We start from the raw sequence: 23,842 nt of genomic DNA on the forward strand, positions 1-23,842 counted from the left end.
TCACTGCCCACCTGGGCAGACGGCAAGAGGTGGGCCAGTGAACCAAATGGCTGCTGGAATGCCCTGCGCTGCCTTTGGTGTGGAGAGGAGGATTTCCCTTTTGCCTGGGAGCCTTTGACATCTAACATTTTGAAGTGCGTAAGGGGATAAGTGGGGGAAAACCAGGGAAGGACGGGGGTGGTTATAAATCCTGGGCTCGCTCCTTCATATGGGGATTACTCAGCACAACCCTGGAGGAGCAAAACTGTGGGATTTGGGGGGGACGCGGTGCCATCAACACAGCCCCATAGTGGCCAACCAGATGCACCAATAGGGAACCCACAAGCACCCACCGACCTCCATCATTGCTCTGAATGATGCTCTGGAAGTTGACTTGATTTCTAGGACATTCATACATGTAGGGAGTAATCCTTAGATAGTTTTGGGCAGGCATAGAACAATTCCCGACATGAACCTACCCATACAGTACGCTCAACTTCTAAGGTCCTCCTCCGGGTGCCTACTCTGAGGGAAGCTCGGAGGATGGCAACAAGGGAGAGGGCCTTCTCAGTGGTGGACTAGAACCCAGGTCTTCTGAGTCCCAGTCCAACACTCTAACCACTACACCACACTGCCGCCCCCCTCCATTCACCACTACATGCATTGGGCAAAGTTGGCTCTAGCCTAACAAACCTTCTCCTCACCATCAGTGATTTAGCCTTTAAGGTGGTACAGGGCCTTTGCTGTTTTTTGCTGCAAACGCTGCTATGCCTTTGGACACAGCTTATCCTTTTAGAATGCATTCCTGACAACAGACACTCCAGAACAAAAGTCCTAAGAACACCCTCCTAAATCCTTCATTCTCATGAGAATCTCCCAACCCACAAATAGGACATGGGTACAACAGCCCTCTCCCACCCATGTTCCCCAGCAACTGATGTACATAGACATGCTGCCTCTGATACTGGAGGTGCATGTAGCTATCATGACTAGTAGCCATTGATAGTCTTATCCTCCGTGCTTTGGTCTAATTCACTTCCTGAAGAGATCTAATTCTCTTGAGTTTCCCCTTTCATTTGGCTTTTTACCAATCCCTGTCATTTTGGGGAAGCTTCCTCTTTTGAAGCCAAATGTGATTGTGTTGACCTTCCTTGGCAATTCTCAATTTACCAAGACGTTGCATTTGATAGTGCTCTGATCACTGTTTCCGATTGGTTTCCCCAGCAACTGGGATTTTATTTCGTTATTGGTTTTATTTCTATCCCAGTCTTCCTCACGAATAGCCCATTGTGACTATTATCCATGGACAGCCTGATCCTCCATTCTCTAATCCCCCTTTAAACCCTTGTAGGTTGGTGGCCATTGCCACATCGGGCAACCCAAAAAGTATAAGAGCTGGAAAAGGTGCAGAAGAGGGCAACCAGGATAGTCTATGGCGATGATGCAGTTCCCCAACAAGAGAAGGCTACAACATTTGGCCTTTTGGGTTTAGAAGAAAAAGGCGAGTCAGGGGGAACATGATAAAGGCATATACAATTAGGCACGGTGTGGAGGAAGTGGGTTATACTAGAACCTGGGATCATCTGATGAAGCAGAATGGTGGGAGACTCAGGACAGGTGAAAGGAAGGGCTTCTTCATCCAGCTATTGTTGAAGTATAGAATTTGCTAATAGTGATGGTTGGCAGTTTCTGCAGCTGAAACTCTCCCCACGGCCTGAGTTCGATCCCAGCAGAAGCTGGTTCTCAGGCAGCCGGCTCAGGTCGACTCAGGCCACAGCTAGACCTAAGGTTTATCCTGGGATCATCCAGGGTTCGCCCCTGCCTGAGCACTGGATCCCCTGTGCGTCACCTAGATGAACAGGTTTGACCCTGGACGATCCAGGAATAAACCTTAGGTCTAGCTGTGGCCTGAGCCTTCCATCCTTCCGAGGTCGGTAAAATGAGTACCCAGCTAGCTGGGGGAAAGGGAACTGCGACTGAGGAAGGCAATGGCAAACCATCCCAATACAAAGTCTGCCAAGAAAACGTCAGCGAAAGCAGGCGTCCCTCTAGGAGTCAGCAATGACTCAAGTGCTTGCACGAGAGGTTCCTTTCCTTTCCTTAAAAGGAGATTAGACAAATCCATGGATGATAATGCTGTTTACAGCTACTAGTAGTCATGGTGGCTATACATTACCTCCAGTATTGGAAGCAGATTACAACTCAATGCCTGATGCGGTGTACAGTTCTGGCCACCACGCCAAAAAAAGGGAGATATTGAAGAGCTGGAAAAGGTGCTGAAAGGGGGAACTAAAATGATTAAGGGGCTGAAGCATCTCCCCTATGAGGGAAGGTTACAACAACTGGGATTGTTTAGCTTGGAAAAAAGGAGGCTGAGGGGAGTCACGATAGAGGTGTACGAAACTGTGCACAGTGTGGAAAAAGTGGAGAGGGAGACATTTTTCTCCCTCTCACAAAATACTAGAACCCAATGAAGTCATCCCATTAAACTGGTTGGTGGGAGATCCAGGACAAATAAAAGGAAGGACTTCTTCACATCACGCATAGTTAAAACTATGGAATTCACTACCACAAGGTGTGGCGATGGCCATTAATTTGGATGGCTTTAAAAGGGGGTTGGATAAATTCCTGGAGGAGAAGGTTATCAGTGGCTAGCCCTGATGGCTTTATGCTATCTCCAGGATCAGAGGCAGTATGCCTCTATGTACACCAGTTGCTGGGGAACATGGGTGGGAGGGTGCTGTTGCACTCATGTCCTACCAGTGGATTTTCCCTGCATGGTGTGAACAGAGTGCTGGATTAGATGGACGTAGGATGATGGCTCATGTCCTACTTTGGGCTTTCCCATAGAGGGCAAATAGGCCTATGGTCTGATCCAGCATGCCTCTTCCTATGCCTTTCCACAACCTAATGCTTTCCAGATGTGTTGGACTACAACTTACATCATGCTGGCTGGGGGTGATGGGATGGATTTGTAGTCCAATACATGTTGAGGTCAGCCAGTTGGTAAAAGCTGCAATAGCCCTTTGTCCTTTGGCAGGTAATGATAGAGAATGTCCTTCCCCCCCCCCCCCCGCCCTAACTTACATTTTGAGCAGAGTTCTTCCCGGGAGGGAGAGGGGGGAGACTTGAAGTTCATACCGAGGAACTAAACTTGTCTCTGCAGTGATTTTGCTGTCTACATTATAAAACCAAACTGTCAGGTTTTCAGTCCAGCATAACTGATTGTTATAACAGTGTAATTTGGAGCAAAGGATCAGTATTTTGAAATCTTAGAAGCAAAACCTAACAAAAGCAAACAAAGGCTGACAAGTTGCGTGTGTGTGTGTTTTCATTGCTCAAAATAATGGACATAATCCAAAACAGACTTAAGCGAGCGTAGGCCCATTGGAATCAATGGGCTTAAGCGCGTTTAACTCTGCAAGGAAAGTAAATCCAAGCCGCTGACTAATCTGACAAGGGGAATAATTTTTTACAGATCCCAGATGTGATGGCAAAGCCAAGTTTAGCATCCTCACCCCTGCCTCCACCCCTGGCAGAGACCAGTCCTGATGCCTGCCCTGGACCTTTTCAAAATATGCTTTTACTGGCTCCCACCCACCTCCATCATTTTTTACAACTATGCTCTGGAAGTTGACTTGATTTCTAGGACATTCATACAGGTAGGGAGTAATCCTTAGATAGTTTTGGGCAGGCATAGAACAATTCCCAACATGAACCTACCCATACGCTATGCTCAACATCTAAGGTCCTCCTCCGGGTGCCTACTCTGAGGGAAGCTCAGAGGATGGCAACAAAGGAGAGGGCCTTCTCAGTGGTGGACTAGAACCCAGGTCTTCTGAGTCCCACTCCAACACTCTAACCACTACACCACACTGCCCCCTCCATTCACCACTACATGCATTGGGCAAAGTTGGCTCTAGCCTAACAAACCTTCTCCTCACCATCAGTGTTTTAGCCTTTAAGGTGTTACAGGGCCTTCACTGTTTTTTGCTGCAAACCCTGCTATGCCTTTGGACACAGCTTATCCTTTTAGAATGCATTCCTGACAACAGATGCTCTGGAACAAAAGTCCTAAGAACTCCCTCCTAAATCCTTCATTCTCATGAGAATCTCCCATTCCTGCTCTCTCTCTCCCTCTCTCTCCCCAGAGGCACTCTCCTCATCGCTCCCATTATGAAGGACCACCCAACAATCCCAGGCAAACGGCCAACGTCCCACGATTCACTGGTGGTAGAAGTAACAGAGGAGCCCTACAAGACATGCAACAGGCTTCTGGGACCATTGTACAGATTGTCCTCAACAGCAAACATAAACACGGCCGAGGTAAAGAGATGTATATTTTTTAATGATGCTCTTCTGATTAGATGTTGACCCATTAGAGGGTTTGAGCTGGAGAAGGGGGAGAAGCCAGCAACATTCACCCTAGAGCTGTGCACAAATGGCCTCTTGAAATTTTCCACCCGATTTGTGGGCAGAGAAATTGGGGAGACCATGGCACAATCTACACTATTGCTTTATAAAGGTATTGAAGTGCACTGACAACTGTTGGTGCCCAGGACACATTCCATATACCGTTTTCAAACCACTTTCATAGTGTTACATCCTGCTCGGTGTAGAACTGGCCAGTTTCGCCAAATTTCTCCAGTGAGAGAAGTTTCTCTCAGGTTGTTCTCTACTGTCAGGGGTCGCAGCGCAACTGTTTTCCTTTCCCCTGATGATTTGTGGGGCTTTTACACTGTTATTGAAAGCAGCATCGACTGGGGTTTTGGCAGCCTGGACTTCATTTTGCATCCTCCACAATGCAGGTGTGAGGGGTCAGTGTGGTACCAAAATCTGTCTTCCGATTTCCTGAAAGTTTTCTTCCCCTCTGAAAGAGGCTTCCATTATTCTGCCTCGTTCTCGGGGAGTTTTATCGCGTATTTTGGTGGCGTTTTTTGAGCTCGCCTAATCACTGTGAGGTGGACCAAAGGTGCTATGTGTGTTTTCTTTCTATGACACATCTCCCCATTGGTCTGCAGCCACCCAGGCTGCCTGCATTTCTTGATTTGAAAAGGCCCTGTGGGAAGAATGACCTTGTGATGCTTTCCCCTGGGATTTAAGTGACGTGTGGGCAGCCAAGGAGGCTGCAGGCTGCTAGAGAGATGGTTGTACAATGAAAAGCAGGACACTTGCACACACACTCCTAAGTAAGGTAAGAACAAGAACCCCAAACCCAACCCATGAGAATTTCTCCAAAATGTTCTTCTCCTTCAAATACCTTTTCACAAGCTATTTCTTTTCTATTATTATTTATTTATTTATTATATTTTTATACCGCCCAATAGCCAAAGCTCTCTGGGCGGTTCACAAAAATTAAAACCATTAAAAACATAATATAACATCCAACAATCTAAAAACCCAAATACAAAATACAATATAAAAAGCACAACCGGGATAAAACCACACAGCAGAAATTGATATAGGATTAAAATACAGAATTAAAACAGCAAAGTTTAAATTTAGGTGTTAAAATACTGAGAAAATAAAAAGGTCTTCAGCTGGCGATGAAAAGAGTACAGTGTAGGCGCCAGGCGGACCTCTCTGGGAAGCTCATTCCACAGCCGGGGTGCCACAGCGGAGAAGGCCCTCCTCCTAGTAGCCACCTGCCTCACTTCCTTTGGAGAATGGTTGAAGGAGAATGGTTGAAAAAAAAATCTGGGAGAATTGTTAGGTCCAGTGCTGATTCACACTCATCCAAGAAGACCCCAATGGCATGTTTGTGGCTGTGGAGACTCCTGGGCCAGTGTTCCCCAACCTGAGGCCCTCCATATTTTTGGGACTACAGGTCCAATCATCTATGAATATTGTCCATGCTGGTTGGGGCTGATGGGGGTTGTAATCCAAAACAACTGGAGGGCACCAGGTTGGGGAAGGCTGTCCTTTGCAGTCTCTGTGATTCCTGCACATCTTACGATACAAGTGTCAGTATTCTGGCATGCTGTTGATTTCTCTGTCAAGTACAGTCAGGGCTGGTGTCAGAGATTATCATCATGGGGCATTTGCCAAGGCCCATACCCCTGCAGGGGGGCCCACTGGTGGACCTACGATATCGCCAACATGTGCCTCCCACAACCAATGGAACCATTTTGCAACTTAAGAGAGCAATCCTATGGCCCCTAGACAGCATTTGTGGGAGGAGGGTAGTGTAGTTCAGATTCCTGGATCTGAGGTCAGAGAGAGAGCTCTGATCTTGGATCCAAGTGTCTAAGCTCCTCACCCTTTCCCCCTTCCTCTTGCAGCTGGCATGGAGAGAACCGTGCCTGCTGCCTCTCCGAGGTCACAAAGGCAACCATGAAGAGGAGGGAAAAGAACAGGGAGGGGATCGCGGGAAGCAGGGACACAAGCTATCCCTAGCTCTCCACAGCCTTTTCCCTTCCCCCTCCATGGAGCGCCAGCTAGACAGGCAAAAACAACCATTTAGCAAAAATGCAGAGCAGTAGAAATGCAAAGGCAAAGGTCTCCTCCACGCTCTTCCTGCTCTGCCCAGAGGCTGGCGGGTTTCCAGATAGGATTGCACCCAGAAAGTTGGCCCCATTACACCACTGCTGTCACCAGGCCTGTTGCCCACCCTACCACTAGCCTCCTCATCTACCACTGCCTTTGGTGGTCATTTGGGGGGGAGGGGTTGATAGCCTTTGTAGCCCTGAACTTGCACACTCTAACAGTGCAACTGGTTATGCGCAAGACTTTCAAGTTGTACTAAAGGCGTAATAACCCTGCATAGCAGGACCGGACCCTATGGGCCAACTGCCCCCAAATATGCCTATGATTTCCAGCTGGAGGATTGTGTGAGTAGGCCCTGAAGGTTTGCAGGGTGAAACCCTCCAGAGTACTAAAAAGATTTGGATGTAGAGAAAGCAATTCTGCACAAAACCAACAGTCCATGGGCTCTTCGAAGTGGCCCGCAACATGTTGAAAGCCTTTGATTTATGGCCAACTAATCTTTTAAGGTATTAACTAACTGAAGGAATGTTGGCTATAGAGTCTTTATTATCCACCTGAACAATCATGGAATAACATTCGTCCCTGGCCAATGTTTTATGTTGGATCTCAAAGCAAGAAATCCCAGCCCGCTGCCGTGTCTCCGACCCCCAGTTCACACACAAAGATATCATCAAAGCAATTTCTAACTGATTTGCTTCGGTACATAAAAAGCCTCCAAATTAATAGCACATTTCCCATGCGCGGTCCCACAACGGGGGCAGTTTTCAGGGGCTGGGGCGCCGCTTTGCAGAAAGTCCAAGCGTGTGGGTTTTGGGTTTTTTCCCCCGAATGGAAAAAAGAATGCTGACAGGGTCCTTTTCTTTTGTTCAATGCAATTAGCGTCAGTGTTATTAATTAACTGGAGAGGTAACTTCAAAAGGTCACAGGCATGACTGCCACAGGATTTGAGGTTCTTACGGCCTATTGTACATACACAGAGAAGGGGGTGCTCTCTCTAGATGATGATGATGATGATAATAATAATAATAATAATAAGAAGAAGAAGAAGAAGAAGAAGAAGAAGAAGAAGAAGAAGAAGAAGAAGAAGTAGTAGTAGTAGTAGTAGTAGTAGTAGTATTTGTTACCCACCCCCTCTGGATCGAAGAGGAGTACAACACAAATAAAAACACCATAAAATACATACAACTATTTCAAATGTTTAAAACCAGCGCATCATTAAAAGCAGCACACCATTAAAAATGGGTTTCTAGAGTTTCTAGCTGGAGAAAGTCATGCTAACCCCAGCAATCTGCTTTCTCCCTCCCACCCTTTGCCCCAATTTGGGAGTTCCCCCAAAATCTCTTTCCCCCCTCTCCAAATTACAGGCAACCATATTGGGTATTTTTTTTTAAAAAAAAAAAACCCCCACCAATAGGTAGTGGTTGGAATGTTAGACTTTTATTGAGTTGGGAGCATAACTGTCAAAAAAACCCTCAGAGAGGAGATGTTTACGGCCTGCCTAAGGGCTCATCTATACCAAGCAGGATATTCCACTATGCAAATAGTATGAAGGTGGTATATAAAAGGCAGGAGCCACACTACTGATTTAGAGCAGTATTGAAGTGCACTGCAGGATCTACACTACTGCTTTATAGTGGTACTAAAGTGCACTGATAATTGCTGGGGGCCATGACACATCTACACCAAGATTGTAAGCCTATGCGGCAGGGCCTTGCTATTTACTGTTTTACTCTGTACAGCACCATGTACATTGATGGTGCTATATAAAATAATAATAATAATAATAATAATAATAATAATAATAATAATAATCAGGATATAACACTATGAAAGTAGTATGAGAGCAGCAAATGGGATGTGTCATGGGCCCCAACAGTTGTCAGTGCACTTCAATACCACTATGAAGCAGTAGTGTGGCTCCTGCCTCTTATATACTGCTTTCATACCACTTTCATAGTGGAATATCCTGCTTGGTGTAGATGAGCCCTAAGGATTATGTGTAGGGGTTGACCTGGATTACTCAGTAATGTTGGCCTGAATTGGAGAATATAGATTTTCTGTTTAATTCCATTAAAAGGCAACCGTATTGGCCATGGTGTACTTCAGGTCCTAAACTTTCAGCTTATTCTCCACCACCTATGTGGAATGATATTACAAGAACCAGCAACGTGCCCATGCAGTCACAATGGCCGTCAAAGGCTGGTAAATCTGGCCTCCCACCCAAGGCATGCTGGGAGTTGTAGGCATAAGCCTTACTTTTTTAAAATTCTTTTTAAAAAATACTTAAAACACCAAATTCTGTGTTTTTAGATTGTTCTGGTACATTGTATAGCCAGACCTACCAGCATGCCAAATTTCAAGCTTCTAACTCATTTCGAAGTGGGTAAACATTTCCAGACGTACATCACACACACATACTTTCCACTTTATAGGTAGAGATGAAAAGTTACTCTTAGCTTACTAATTTTTATGTATTTTATATTTTCCTGCTTCCAGTGGTCATTGCTGTAACCAAAGGTTGTAACAATAAAAAATGTATTCATTCATTCATCCTCCATAGTGATACTCTGCACATGCATTCTTTTCATTATGAAAAGCCCTAGCATACAGCACTTGTTCCAATAGCCTTAGAATCATAGAAACATAGAATAGTAGAGTTGGAAGGGGCCTACAAGGCCATCGAGTCCAACCCCCTGCTCACTGCAGGAATCCACCTTAAAGCATACCTGACAGATGGCTGTCCAGCTGCCTCTTGAATGCCTCTAGGGTGGGAGAGCCCACCACCTCCCTAGGTCATTGGTTCCATTGTCATACTGCTCTAACAGTCAGGAAGTTTTTCCTGATGTCCAGCTGGAATCTGGCTTCCTTTATCTTGAGCCCGTTATTCCGTGTCCTGCACTCTGGGATGACCAAGAAGAGATCCCGGCCCTCCTCTGTGTGACAACCTTTCAAGTATTTGAAAAGTGCTATCATGTCTCCCTTCAATCTTCTCTTCTCCAGACTAAACATGCCCAGTTCTTTCAGTCTCCTCATAGGGCTTTATTTCCAGACCCCTAATCATCCTCGTTGCCCTCCTCTGAACACGCTCCAGTCTTGTTTGATTGTTGTGGTTTTTCTAATACTAGTCAACTCTAGCTGGCAGAAATGTGGAGGGAGCATTAGCAATGACTAGTGGAAATGCTGCAGAAGGCCATAAGTTGAAGGTTTCCATTGGGATCAGGCTGAAATTGATCTGCTTGCTAGTTCACTCTCTCCCATGGAAGAGGGGACGTTGTGTCTCATTGGCTGAGCGACTCCCTTAGAAGTGATGGTCTCATTGTCACACATTTGGCTCCAAACCGCCCAACTCCAGATTCCTGACATTCCAAATCAGCAACCATGAAGATCACTGCAGATGTTTAGAAAAGCTCAAAAGGCACATTTGGACGTTGGCCAGTCAAATTTGTTTCTAAGCTTTGCTTCGCAGATTTCTCACAGCTAGGTGTGTATGGCTGTACCACAAACTTCTAACTATCGTGAATGCCAGATGCCAACCCAATAAAAAAAAAAGAATAATTGCATTTTGCTAGCAATCCTATACGCATTTGGCTGGGAGTATTTCACTGAGGCTTACTTCTAGTTGCCGTGTATAGGATTGCACCATTAAGCTTTTAATGCATCTGTCATTTGTATACATGGAGAACCTGGTGAAAACTCCCTCTTCATCACAACAGTTAAAGCTGCAGGAGCCTTGCCCTCTTTTGTATCTGGTCAAGAATACAGAGCTCCTGCAGCTTTAAGGGTAAAATAGACAGGAGGAGAATTATGTATGCCACTTGAGTTCCTTGGAGGAAAAGAGTGGGATTAAATGTAATAAATACATAATAATAAAAAATGCGATTTTAGCCATTTCAGAACGGCATTTCCAAGATCAGAGAAAGAAAATAATTTATTCTGTAGCACCCAAGAACCTTGTTTTTGTCTCCTTGGCCACATCCAAAATTGCATGGGACATGCAGGAAAGGTTGTATGACTTTCTGAGTTGGGAAATGTTCTGTGCACAGTCAGGGATTCACCATCAGGGACTTCAGCGCACGCGCCCAGCCGCAGGGAGCCCCGTAGCAAGATTTCAGCCACCGTATCCCTGTTGCTGATATGTAAGGTCTACTTTTCTTCTCTCTTCCTCCTCCTCCCTCTCATTTTTGGCCACAGTGTGCGTTTCGAATGGAAAAACCTACTCCCATGGAGAATCCTGGCATCCTAACCTCCGATCCTACGGAATTGTGGAGTGTGTGCTGTGTACTTGCAATGTCACCAAGCAAGAATGCAAAAAGATTAATTGCCCCGAGAGATACCTCTGCAAGCAGCCAAAGAAAATCGAAGGGAAGTGCTGTAAGATCTGCCCAGGTAGGGATGGCAGCGTTGCTTTGGACTTAAAGGGGACACCGCCTGCCCCGGCTTCAGCCTGAGTCCTTGCAGCCGCTGAGGCGGCCATCTTTTTTTCTTTGAACTGAGCAGGGCTTAACTCTGAGTAGGCATGTAAGAATATAAGAAGAGCCCTGGTGGATCAGACCAAGGGTCCATCTAGTCCAGCACTCTGTTCACACAGTGGCCAACCAGCCCTCGGCCAGGGAACAACAAAGCAGGACATGGTGCAACAGCACCCTCCCACCCATGTTCCCCAGCAACTGGGGCACACAGGCTTACTGCCTCTAATCCTGGAAGTAGCATAGAGCCATTAGGGCTAGTAGCCATGGATAGCCTTCACCTCCAGGAATGTATTCAACCCCCTTCTAAAGCCATCCAGATTGGTGGCCATCACTGCATCTTGTGGTAGAGAGTTCCATAATTTAACTCTGCACTGTGTGAAGAAATACTTCCCTTTGTCCTGAACCTCCCACCAATCAGCTTCATGGGATGACCCTGGGTTCTAGTATTTTCTGAGAGGGGTTGCACTCTATAGGTTGGTGCACAGGGAAATAGCCACCTCGTGGTTCTTTGCTTGTTTAAATATTAGAGATTTTATTCAATGAAGCAGTATATAAGTATTACAAAGGGAAAAAAAGCCACCTAGGAGGGTTTCTGCCCGGAAAGGCAGCTAAGAAATGTTTTAAATTAATAAATAAATGGCCAATGTTTGCCCGACATGTCACAGAGTTTAGAAATTAAAATACTATAATAGAAGCAAACAAACAAAAACCCATCAACACCACCAACACCACCACAACAGGAAGCACAGCGGTAAAATACTGTGGAGCAAAAAAGTAATTAATTCCCAAAGGTCAGGCGAAACAAGGTTCTCGCTTGTCCGTGGAAAATTAGCCTGGTGGGGGATTCTGAAACCTCCCTAAAATGTTCCATACTATTGAAGTTGTTACCAGCACAAAAATGGACTGAACGAACTCTGCTTTTTGGAACTGTGTGCTGTGCCTTCGTTTTATATGCAAGACTATTGTGAGTAAACGGTTTCATCTTTCCTTCACTAAAGGCGGCTGTGGTCTCCTTTTGAGCCTTGCGTGCAGGGTGGACTGGTAAACACTCACTCTGTTCTGCCTTTTGTTTTTCTCTGCCAACTGCCTTTCTAACAGGAGGCATCAATGCTAAATAATTCCCATCAGTCGGAGAGTGGAGATGATGAGAACAAGCAACAGAGGTCTGTGTTGCCTCTCTCTGCATTTTGCTTTTTTCTGACCATCCCCTAGTTGGCCTATAATAATGTAAACTGAGGAAATTTAATTTACAGCTTACTCTAATTTTAATAGGGTGAAGCACGCCCTCCCCGAACCGCTTCGAATCCCGATCTGGACCTCCCCCAATCCGATCCAGAACCAGATCCAGAGCAAGATTCGGAGGTGCGGATCGATATTCGGATGCCATTTCCCCCCCCCTTCCCCACTTATTTGCCTCTGCAGCAGGCAGTGGAGGCAGGTAATTGGGGAAGCAGAGACAAAATGGGGTCCGAATAAGCCCCCCTCCCCCCTTACCTGGCTCCGCCATCCGCCACCACATGGACCTCAGTGGTGGCAGATGGTGGAGCCAAGTAAGCCCCCCTCCCCCACTTACCTGGCTCCATTGTCCGCCTCCGCCGTGGTCCATGCAGCAGATGATGGAGCCAGTTAAGCCCCCCTCCCCCACTTACCTGGCTCCACCGTCCACTGTGGTCCATGCAGTGGCTTCAACTGCCGCCCATGCGTAAGGCTGGAAATAGGCCTATTTCCAGCCTTAGGCGTGGGTGGCAGTTGAAGCTGCTGCATGGACCGTGGCGGACAACAGAGCCAGGTAAGTCCCCCCTCTCCCCTCTCCACTTATCTGGCTCTGCTGCCATCACAGTACAGACCACGTTGGACAGGAGAGCCAGGTAAGCTCCCCTCCCCACTTACCTCGCTTCAAAGCTTCGGAACGGCCCGAATTGCTTTGGACCATTCCGAACCACTTCGGGCGAATCTGGACCTCCACCAATCTGCTCCAGAACCGGGCTTCAGAGGTCCGGATCGGCCCACTCCACTTCGGATCAGGGACTCCGTAACAGAGCGGAGCACACCCGTAGTCATAACCTACCACACAGGGCTGTTTGAGGGATAAAAGGGAGGGGTATGTGATTTGCCATGGAATCCTTGAAGAAAAGCCAGAGTGAAGATGTTATCAATCCATCAGATTTCGATGCATCCCTTTTTTTCTCTTGCAGAAGAAATTGAAAGTCAGAACCTTGCCGGTAAAGACTATTACTGTGGCGAAGAGACTCTTCCAGTCTATGAAGCTGTTCTCACAGAGGAGGGAGAAACTACCCGAAAAATAGCTGTGGAGAGAGATCAGCCACCACAGGTAGAAATCCATGTGTGGACCGTTAGGAGAGGTGAGCAGAGCACATTATCTTTCCATGACCAAGCAGGAGGGAGGGGTGGAGAGGTAGCTGTGTTGGGGTTCAACCCTACGCATGTTTAGGGAGACAAAAGCCCTACAATTCCCAGCAAGTCCCCAGGCAGCCATGTTGTCGTGAGGTTCTTTGGAGGAAAAAAGGTGGGATATAAATGTAATAAATAAATACAAATAAATAAATAAACTTTTGATGGCTGTCTAGGGCTGTTTCTACACCTGCCTTTTTCCCAGGATTGTCCTGGGATCATCCCTGTGCATCCAAATGCCACACAGGGGATCCCGGGAGCAGGCAGGGACGATCCCGCCATTTTCCTGGGATAACCCTTAGGTGTAGAAAGGGCCCAGGTGGCATCCAGGGCCAGTCACCCTGATGCATCATACGATTTGCTCCACTGATTTCAGAAAGAATCAAGACGATGCCAGGGTTCATAAACTCATTTGTGAATTCCTTGGCTCAAGCCATTTGGGGATGGAGAGGGAGCATTCAGAGGGCACAAGGAACATACCCTGCAAGTTGTAAATCTGTCAAGGTAGAAGTGGTTCATGGCAGTCGATACTTTCTCCAGCTAGGAAAATTTAAAACCTTTTGTTGTCCCAAAGTTGTTGATGTTTGTAGTCTGTATTTCCACTGTTGTTTTCTTTAACCATGGGGTTTGGTGTCTTACTGGGTGACAAATTCAGGATCCTGAGATTCTTAGGACCAAAAGGAACACCACACGGAATATCCTCTGATCGTGTCTTTCTTTTCTTTCTCCTCCTCCTCTTCTTCTTCTTCTTCTTCTTCTTCTTCTTCTTCTTCTTCTTCTTCTTCTTCTTCTTCTTCTTCTTCTTCCTCCCCTCCTCCTCCTCCTCCTCCTCCTCCTCTTTCTTCTTCTTCTTCTTCTTCTTCTTCTTCTTCTTCTTCTTCTTCTTCTTCTTCTTCTTCTTCTTCTTCTTCTTCTTCTTCCTCCCCTCCTCCTCCTCCTCCTCCTCCTCCTCTTTCTTCTTCTTCTTCTTCTTCTTCTTCTTCTTCTTCTTCTTCTTCTTCTTCTTCTTCTTTGTGTGTGTGTGTGTTTTACTTTTTTTCTCTGAGCTTTTCAACATGAGTCATTTCGGCTATTGGGCAGTATAGAAATGCAATAAAGAAATATGCAATAAATAAATAAATAAATTTCTTCTGCACACATGAGTCCTTACTCATGGGTTTTTACCTTGTTCTTTGGACAGCATCATGATTCTCCAATTTCATTTCTATCTTTTAAGAACACTTTCCCAGGGGTGTTTTGTTTTTGTTTTATAGAGCAGGGGAAATGGGATTTTTATAGAGCAGGGGAAATTCAACCACAGGGGGGTTGAATTTTGGGACTAGGAAGCAAAGCTTAAATCCACCCTCCCAGATCACCATGATCCCAATCTGAGTCAGGTCCATGCACACTTACTCGTAAGTAAATAAGCCGATCTGGAGGACGGGCAAAAAGGGATGCTTACCATTAGTAAGAGATCATTCGGTTTGCCCTTGAACCAAATGGAAACAATTAAGGCACACTGAAAATCTAGCCAATGATTTGTACGCAACGTGGTTCAGATAACCAGTGGGTCAGTTGTGCCATCAATGAACACGAGCGATGGGAGACCGGTCTTTCGCTGAGTGTGCTCTTCTAACTGTTTTGCTGCAGGTATCTTGAGTCATTTTGATACAGAGACAGTAGCCAAGGATGAATTCAAAGCACTTCCTCACTTCAAGCAGATCACAAGGACTACTCTGAGTAAGTCAAACCTACTTATTTTCATTTTTTACAAACATAAGATGTGAAGTCCCTCTCTCACACACACAAACACACACACACCACAAACAAACACACAAAAAGAGAGAGAAAGAGAGATCCTATGCGAGTAAATCAAAAGTAAATCCTGCTGACTTTTGTGGGAATTAATCTCAGATAAGTGTGCACAGAATTGCATTCTTAATCTTCGAAGAGAGCAACCTATGCATGCTTAGAGAGAGAAAAAAAGTCCTACGAGCGTCATCACACAGGGGGAAATCGTGTTTGTTTACCGTTGCTTCTCCGCCCGGGTGTTTGTCCCTTTCAAAAGAGGAAGTAAACAACCTGTGCATGACCCATTCAGTGGGCCATTTTGATCCTGCTGCTCCTCCTGCACACAGCAGGAGATAGCAGCAACTTCCATCTCAAAAAATAAGACAGACTTACTGGGATGGTTTTGTTGTCACACAAAGAAGGTTAGAAGGGGTGGGAGACGCGTGGGAGGCAGATGATAGGCTTCATCCCATGTACCTGTTTCCCTTGAATTATCCCCTACAGTACAAAGCTGTCGTTGTTGTTGTTGCTAGCTAAATCACACTCCGGGCAGCAGTGGTCCTAAGATCCTTTGTATACCAGGAAAAGGGTTTAAGGGGAGAAATGTAAAAAATCATTAAAAAATCAACGGATGACCCAATCCGATTCAAATTTGATATGCTTAAAGTTCTCCTTAATATCTATTGCTGTGCCAATTTTTATGACTTTATCTTTAAAACTTACACAGATGTAGGCATTTGTTTAATTTGTAACCATATCAAATCCTCCTCCTGGCCGCTCGGAAAACAACAAATGATTCGCTCCTAAACAGGTAGCAAAATAGGTCGATTCTTTTGGCTAAGAAGCACAATTAAGGCAGGATGCATGGGAGTACTTCACAGTCAAAGCAGATTATAAGCTGGAAAACTTCGGAGTCCTTTGCATGCAATTCGCAGTGATTGCACAGTATAACCCTGGTGTGATGAAGCTAGATGTTGTAAGAAGGACCCGTGAAAATCCATGAGTGCCCAGTAACAAGGGTGCAATAAAATGCTCGTCTGATGGACCTCTGCATCCCCCAGCAATAACCCAGCGAGCATGGCTGGCTGGGAATTGTTGGGAGTTGTAGGAGTTTGGGGTTTTGGGTCTGAACGTGCTAGGATTGCACACCGTGGGCCTGTTCAGACAACACTCTAAGCCATGTTTAGGCCGTTAACTCTTTTGCAGCAAATGGTTAGTGAGTGTGTTTAAACTGGGGTTATGTAGCCACCATGGTTATTATTATTATTATTATTATTATTATTATTATTATTATTATTTATTTATTTATTTATTTATATAGCACCATCAATGTACATGGTGCTGGAAATAGTTCACACACCACACAAAGTCATGGTTTGCATGACATGCTAAGCCATAATGTTTGGCTCAAATTGCTTAACCACTGTGGCTTTAGCATGTTGTTTGAACAGGGTCCAAGAGTACAATCCGATGCATGTTTAAACGAAAAAAAAGTGCAATCCTATACACTAAGGTTGCAATCCCATATCTGTCTACTCAGAAGTAGGCCTCACTGATTTCAGCAAGACTTAACACCCATATAAATGTATATAGGATTGCACTGTGATCCGATTAAATATGCCACCATCATTAAACATTTAGGTTCAACCATTCTGTAAATTAAAACAAAATTCTCAAGATCCAGCACTTTTAACAAATCAACTGGTCTTAACAAGCTCATTTTCCAGTATGGCCATACCAAGAAAATTCCAGGGCTGCAGTTTTTGGATCATAGCCAATGTTATCCTAACATTTCAATGTGTCTACTCTAAGTAGGACTAGCATCGGATGCGACACTTGGAAAATATTCTGACTTTCATTCGTGTGAATCATGGCGCAGTCTACGTATTCAATTCTACTAGAAAAACAATTCCTGGATTCACTTCAGCCTCTGATTTGTTTATACGTTCGCCGAGCGAGTCAAGAGCTGAAGTGTACTGGGAGTTCAGAATCGCTGCCAAATTCAGGCACTCTTAACCCATGTCTTGTCCGTTCCAGAAATCTCTGATATGCAGAGGTGGGTGGAAAACACAGTTCCTTTGAGCCAAATCGTAACCTGACCGCTGCAAAGGCTAAATCGCCCTACCATTCCTTGTCTATGCTGCCGGGGGTGGGTGGGTGGGCATTGCTCTCAAATTACGATGTTGGAATTTCGTTTACAGTCCTTAGAGTAATCCTTATAGATTCCTCTGGGTGACTAGGCTATAAAAAGGAAAGTTTTTCCCTCTGTTCGTGCATTCCTCCAGATGTCTCCCTAGCAACTTCAAGACCTACTGTAAAGCACCCTATATGTGGGGCAGCCCTTACGGTGGGTCCAGAAACTAGTTAGCATAGAATGCAACCGTTCAAGGGCTGCTCCTTTTCAGCATGTCACACCTGCTGACCTGTTTGTTCCCTGGCCAGGTTTCAGGTTTTGGCTCCGCCTACTACAATTCCTTGGCTCCGCCTACATTCAGGTCTCTGCCCCACCAGCTCCAATGGGTACCAGCCACTAATATGTATTTATTTATTTATTTATTTATTTATTTATTTATTTATTTCATATTTATACTGCCCAGCAGCCTGGGCTCTCTGGGCACTTTACAACTAAAACCATAATATAACAACCCAATTTAAAACTTTGAAAATCCCATAAAACCAGAATAAGTTACAGCTCTAGTTACAGAAAATCATGCAGTGCAGCTCTTTTCAAAACGCTCATACAGAAGATTTTCATTACTGATAATCTTGCTAATTGAGTGAATGGCGTCACTGCTAGTTCAGGCTTTGCTTGGTAACAGATATTCAATCAGTGCCTTCTTTATTTTCAGAATAATCCTTTAAGAGAAATCCCTGCAACTGAAGGATGCCCTTTATGGGGCTCCTGATAAGGAGGAAGTAGGTAGAGAGGAATGAAGCAAGCTATGGTCATCCAGCATGAATCTTTGGCCAAGTCACGCTCTTCACTCGTGCCCAATCTCGTACTGCACCCCAGTCTAAAAATTCTAGAACGGTATCACAGCAAAGCAGTGAAGGATAGCAATATTTTGGCTAAGTGTGAGGGCTGGTGGATCTGCATGGACCTACAGAAATGCCCCGTATTTTGATTATCTGAGTGGGCTGATGATGTTCCCAGACTTTTGGTTAATTGTGATTTAAAAAGTAATCTACATGTGAAAATGTTGATACATGCTCCAATAATTGACTTCAGCTTTTGAAGACATGGAGGTGAGGGAGGATTCAGATTTTATAGTTGTTTTTTTAGGCTGGATGCTTGCAGCTTTAATTATGTAGAAGACTGCAAAGCTGAGATTGCTATTAAAGGGAGTGATAATCCCTTTGCATAAGCAATGTATCACACAGGTACGTCTATAACTCAAGGATTGTAACATAAAAGGTTACAATCCTCGAGTTATAGACATAGCTGTGTGAACCGAGAAGACCCAATGTTTTGGGGAAAACATCAATCTCTTAGGAGACATGAACGTATGGCATATTTTCATCAATTTGGAATCCTGAGGTGCTTGCAAATGGCTTGAAGGGTTAATTAGCATCTCTACATTAAGGGAAAAACCCACACCCTCACCACGCTTTCTTCTTCTGGGGTCTTTCCAAATTTACTACAGCTCCTTTTAGCCAGCAACCAACAGCAACCACATGATTTGTAATTGAAAACTTCCCCTCTAGGCAATGCTCAATGACACATTGCCATCTAGCAGCCCATGATATCCCACAATAATTTTATATAGTGCATTATCCCTGCTCTTTTTTAAAAGCGAGATTACCTGGAAAAGGCATGGGAAATGTCTTGGAGGTTCACGGTGTCATGTAAAGAACCTGCAAACCTTCATGAGCATGCAATAAATCACTCAATGTCTTAATTGGTATTTCTGCTTTGAAACTGTGTGAGTTTTCTGCTTTTGTTTTGTTTTGCTATAGGCCAGTGGAAAATATTCAGTGAGGGAGAAGCTCAGATAAGCCAAATGTGTGAGAGTCGTGTTTGCAGGACTGAACTGGAAGATCTGGTAAAAGTTTTGTATCTCGAGAAGTCTGAAAAGGACCACTGTTAAGAGAGCACTGGAGAGGGAAAAAGAAGAAAACTGAGGAAGGCATGGATCTGCAGCTGGACGGCAGGCTTATTTCGCTTGCCTTTCCAATGCCCTACAAACCAAACTTATAATGCAAGCCAATATTCATCTCACGCCCAGCATAACTTGCTGCTTTGTGCATAGATCTGTGTCAGGCCTTTAAATATCTCTCCGAAGGACTAGGAGGCTCTGCATCACTGGCTGGAGTAGCCAGAGAGGCTTTAGTTTCATATAAAGGGTTGTTGCTTAAAGTGTTTGACAAAAGATAACTTTTGGCACGCGTACGATTGGGAGAAAACCAAATAGATGACCAGAGTTAGCAAAGACGGTGTCTCCTCTCCTGAACGCAAGTCTTGAAATGACTCGTGTGGGTGGTGGTGGTTGTTTCTTGGCTGGAAAAGAAAACACAAGGACAGTAATTTTGGGGAGGTTGAGATGTAAAGCTAGATTTCAGACTAACAAGCACCTTCTGTTTTTAAAGGAACATCTCGGGGCGGGGGGCTAATGACACACTATGTACTAACACGTCTAACTGTGCCTTTATGCCTTTTGGTGTGTATTTTAAAGAGCGAAGTATATTTGGCAGAAGGGACAGGTGTATGAGCAGGAGGGGGGGCATAAGTCCCATAAACACACATCTGGAATCCCTCAAGGAGAAAGGAACTGGGGAGTGTTGTTTTTGAGCTGAAAAACAGCGGGTGGTGAACGGGTCAAGCTGTCCCTCACCCCCACCACTTCTCCACTCTAAATTCCACCCCCTCCCCCCCCACCACCACCCAAAGCAGTTTTGCCTCTTGAAAACTGGTGTCGGTCATCTTGCTACATGCCCTAGTGGGTGATGTGCAATTTGCCCTTCAACTGTTGAAACAGCGGCCATTAGCAAGAATCCCTCTTATTTTGCTCGTAATTTGAGGGAAAGATTCATTTGCCCCGGGAACGAAATGTAAAAGGTCAGCACAGTATAGCTAGCCCCAAAGCTACCTTCGGGTGATCCCTTTAGCACGGTCTTGTGGTCACTGGGCCGCCTTTATGAAGTCACAACATCAGACCATATTAAAAGAGAAACTGTTATTGTTTGCTATCTTCTGCCATTGTAAGAGTCAATCCAGATGCTACACCATTTGCACAACTAATAATTGTATGATTATTATTTTAATAGAGGAAATAGCAGGCGTGGGATACCCAATCTGGAGAGAGGCCCTCATGGGTAGGTGCGTAAGTAGCATTCCCTCATTTGCATTGGGTCTGAAGTGGGAGGCAGCGGATTTAAGCACCCCACACACCCCATTAGATCCCTGATCCAGATTTCCTTCGCCCCACACCTATTTACTTTAAAATAAAACACACACATTCACACAATTGTTAGCTAGTAAGTTCCACTTTGGCCTTCACATGACGTCCTTTGTAGAAGGGATCGCAGCTCACCTTCACACCTATCCTTTTAACTAGACCAGCTCCTGCATCGCACATGCGTATCTCCGAATGACTTGCCGATTGCACCAGTCTTTCTGAGCTGCCTCCCGGTGCCTGAGTCCTTTCGGTTGCTTGCCCCCATGAGAAACAGGGAGGGAGAAGCTGCTGATTTGCATTTTGGCTCACCTGGTTTGCAGCGTGCGAATAAGGGAGACCACCACCGGAAGGAAGGAAGGAAGGAAGGAAGGAAGGAAGGAAGGAAGGAAGGGGAGAATGGACAAATACTGCATGAAGGCCGTGGACTTAGCTCGGGAGTAGAACACACACCTTGCATGCAGAAGAACCCAGGTTTAATCCTTGATGTCTCCAGGTGGGGCTGGGGAGTAAGGGTGACAATGCTGGGTCCAGATTTTTGAGGACCCTCCAGCAAGACAAGCTGGAGCGTGTTCAGAGGAGGGCAACGAGGATGATCAGGGGTCTGGAAACAAAGCCCTATGAAGAGAGACTGAAAGAACTGGGCAGGTTTAGCCTGGAGAAGAGAAGGTTGAGGGGAGATCTAATAGCACTCTTCAAATACTTGAAAGATTGTCCTACAGAGGAGGGCCAGGATCTCTTCTTGGTCATCCCAGAGTGCAGGACACAGAGTAATGGGCTTCAGTTACAGGAAGCCAGACTCCGGCTGGACATCAGGAAAAACTACCTGACTGTTAGAGCAGTACGACAATGGAACCAGTGACCTAGGGAGGTTGTGGGGTCTCCCACACTAAAGGCCTTCATGGGACAGCTGGACAGCCATCTGTCAGGGATGCTTTAGGGTGGATCCCTGCGTTGAGCTGGGGGTTGGACTCGATGGCCTTGTAGGCCCTTTCCAACTCTACTGTTCTATGATTCTAAGACACCCACAATGGCCCCCCTCCTGCAGTGCTCTCACTCATCCTCCTCTAGAGAAAACCAGTGAGCAAGTAGACAGTGATATCTACTGGTCCATCTTCTCATCACCACCATTGTCTGGACAAGAGGCAGGTGTGAACAAGGAGGTTGCAATGGTGAAGAGGATCACCAATCCATAGCCCTCTTACTCATGGGCCTCTGCTGAGGCGTGGGCCTTCGGTTGGTGCCCGACCACATCTACCTTTGACACCAGCCCTGGGTGGGGGGGCAGGCGGAACCCTATCTGAAACCTTGGAACGCTACTGCCAATCAGTACAGAAAATCCAGAAATAGGTGGACCGACGGTCGAATTCGGTAGAAGGCAAAATGACAACAGTGGCTGCTGCACAACAGAAGCTCGCCGATCTATTGTGATGTGGGCTTTCATAGGGAACAGCCTACTTCATCAGGTGCCGTGCAAGCTGCTTCTTCAACGCAGTGGAGCTTCAGTCTACAGGGTGGTTCTTTCCAAACACGGAGGTGTCGTCTGAAGCAGCACAGATCTCGCCAGCACTTAGGTCTAGTCCTTAAAAATGAGATGGTATACCTCTTTCTGAAACATACCAGGGTGGGGTGAGAGGTAAAATTGTTGGAAAGTGTACAGTACCATTATTATTATTATTATTATTATTATTATTATTATTATTATTATTATTATTATTTCTTATTTTTGAAAGGAAAATGAACTGCCTTTTCTATTTGCGACAACACAGGTGGAATACAAGGTTGTGTATTTATTTGTATGATCACGTTTTAAGAAAAAAGGAAGAGCCAATAGAGTGCATTTGCTGAAGATGAACAATACACACCATAGCCTGGGTTTGGGTTACTTGTAACCATTATTTATGTACTTGTTCTATCATTTTTATAAGATAATAAACGTGGAGGTGTTCCGAATAGGAAGGCTTCCCTTTTGTGGGATGGAGCTAACATGTGTATCATTATCTTCCCGTTTCATTCACAAAAAAATGTTTGTTTGTTTGTGAGATATGAGAAAGGGGCGGATGTTATAACTACCAACAATCACATATATAACAAAGGTGGATGAGATACTATAAAAAGACTTTTAATGCGCTAAAAAAGGTCACTGGTCACAGGAATTAAAATATGTATACACTGTAGTATTCATTGGCTCCCAATTCACTTCAGAATCCAATATAAACTTCTCCTGTTGACCTACAAAGCTTTTCTCAGTCTAGCTCCTTCCTATCTTTCCTCTCTCATCTCACACTATTGCCCTGCTCGTGCTCTTCGCTCCTCTGATGCCTTGTTTCTCACCTGCCCAAGGGTCTCAACTTCCCTTGCTTGGCTTTGTCCATTTTCTTCCGCTGCCCCTTACACCTGGAACGCTCTTCCAGAACATTTGAGAACTACAATCACAGCTTTTAAAGCTCAGCTAAAAACTTTTCTTTTTTCTAAAGCTTTTAAAACTTGATTTTGATCTGACTTTTATACTGTCTGTTTTACTCTCCCCTGTGCCTGTTTGGTGCATTCTCTTCCCCTTCTTATTGTTTTATTATGATTCTATTAGAATGTAAGCCTATGCGGCAGGCTTTTGCTATTTGATTGTTTTACTCTGTACAGCACCATGTACACTGATGGTGTTATATAAATAATAATAATAATAATAATAATAATAATAATAATAATAATAATAATAATAATTCAAACCACAATGAAAAACATTCCAAAAGTAAAATTCAGGTATATTTACACTGTGCAGTATTACATTCTGAAAGGCAAAAAATAGAAATACCAAGTAGTAAGTAGTAACAAGGATTCAGACTTAATAATTGAAGTTATCGTTATTATTATTATTATTATTATTATTATTATTATTATTATTATTATCATCTTGTGGTTATAGTACCAATACCAATGTTACTAATACAAGGTTTCCTTTGGCTTTCAGGCGATGGCAATTTAAAAATAGTCTTTAGTAGCTTATATTCATGAACACTATATTTCACCAGTGAGGAAGACAGGTAGGGCGAAACACGCTGAATGTAATACTGCACAGTGTAAATATACCTGAATTTTACTTTTTGAATGTTTTTCATTGTGGTTTGAATACAATACTCTACAGTGCATACATATTTTAATTCCTGTGACCACTGACCTTTTTTAGCACATTAAAAGTCTTTTTATAGTATCTCAGCCACCTTTGCTACATATATGATTGTTGGTAGTCTGACAGGAACAAATCCTGTCAGACTAATTTGATCTCATTTTTTGATCGGGTAACCTCCCTTGTGGACTGTGGGAACGCTGTGGATG

At 44.7% G+C, this 23,842-nt stretch overlaps 1 protein-coding gene across 1 annotated transcript in view; it reads left to right on the top strand.

Annotated features, from left to right (window-relative positions):
• CHRDL1 (chordin like 1) overlaps window positions 1-20,066 on the top strand; it is a 45,618-nt gene extending 25,552 nt beyond the window's left edge. Inside the window, exons 7-11 of the mRNA XM_063141864.1 lie at window positions 4,131-4,305; window positions 10,657-10,851; window positions 13,130-13,297; window positions 14,976-15,065; window positions 19,074-20,066. Coding sequence (XP_062997934.1) covers window positions 4,131-4,305; window positions 10,657-10,851; window positions 13,130-13,297; window positions 14,976-15,065; window positions 19,074-19,204 — 759 coding nt within the window. The 3' untranslated portion in view covers window positions 19,205-20,066. The remainder of the gene's footprint in view (window positions 1-4,130; window positions 4,306-10,656; window positions 10,852-13,129; window positions 13,298-14,975; window positions 15,066-19,073) is intronic.
• The last annotated feature ends 3,776 nt before the right edge of the window (window positions 20,067-23,842 follow it).

This window comes from Elgaria multicarinata, chromosome 15 (assembly GCF_023053635.1).
Source record: "Elgaria multicarinata webbii isolate HBS135686 ecotype San Diego chromosome 15, rElgMul1.1.pri, whole genome shotgun sequence".
In the NCBI taxonomy this organism is placed as follows: Eukaryota; Metazoa; Chordata; class Lepidosauria; order Squamata; family Anguidae; genus Elgaria; species Elgaria multicarinata.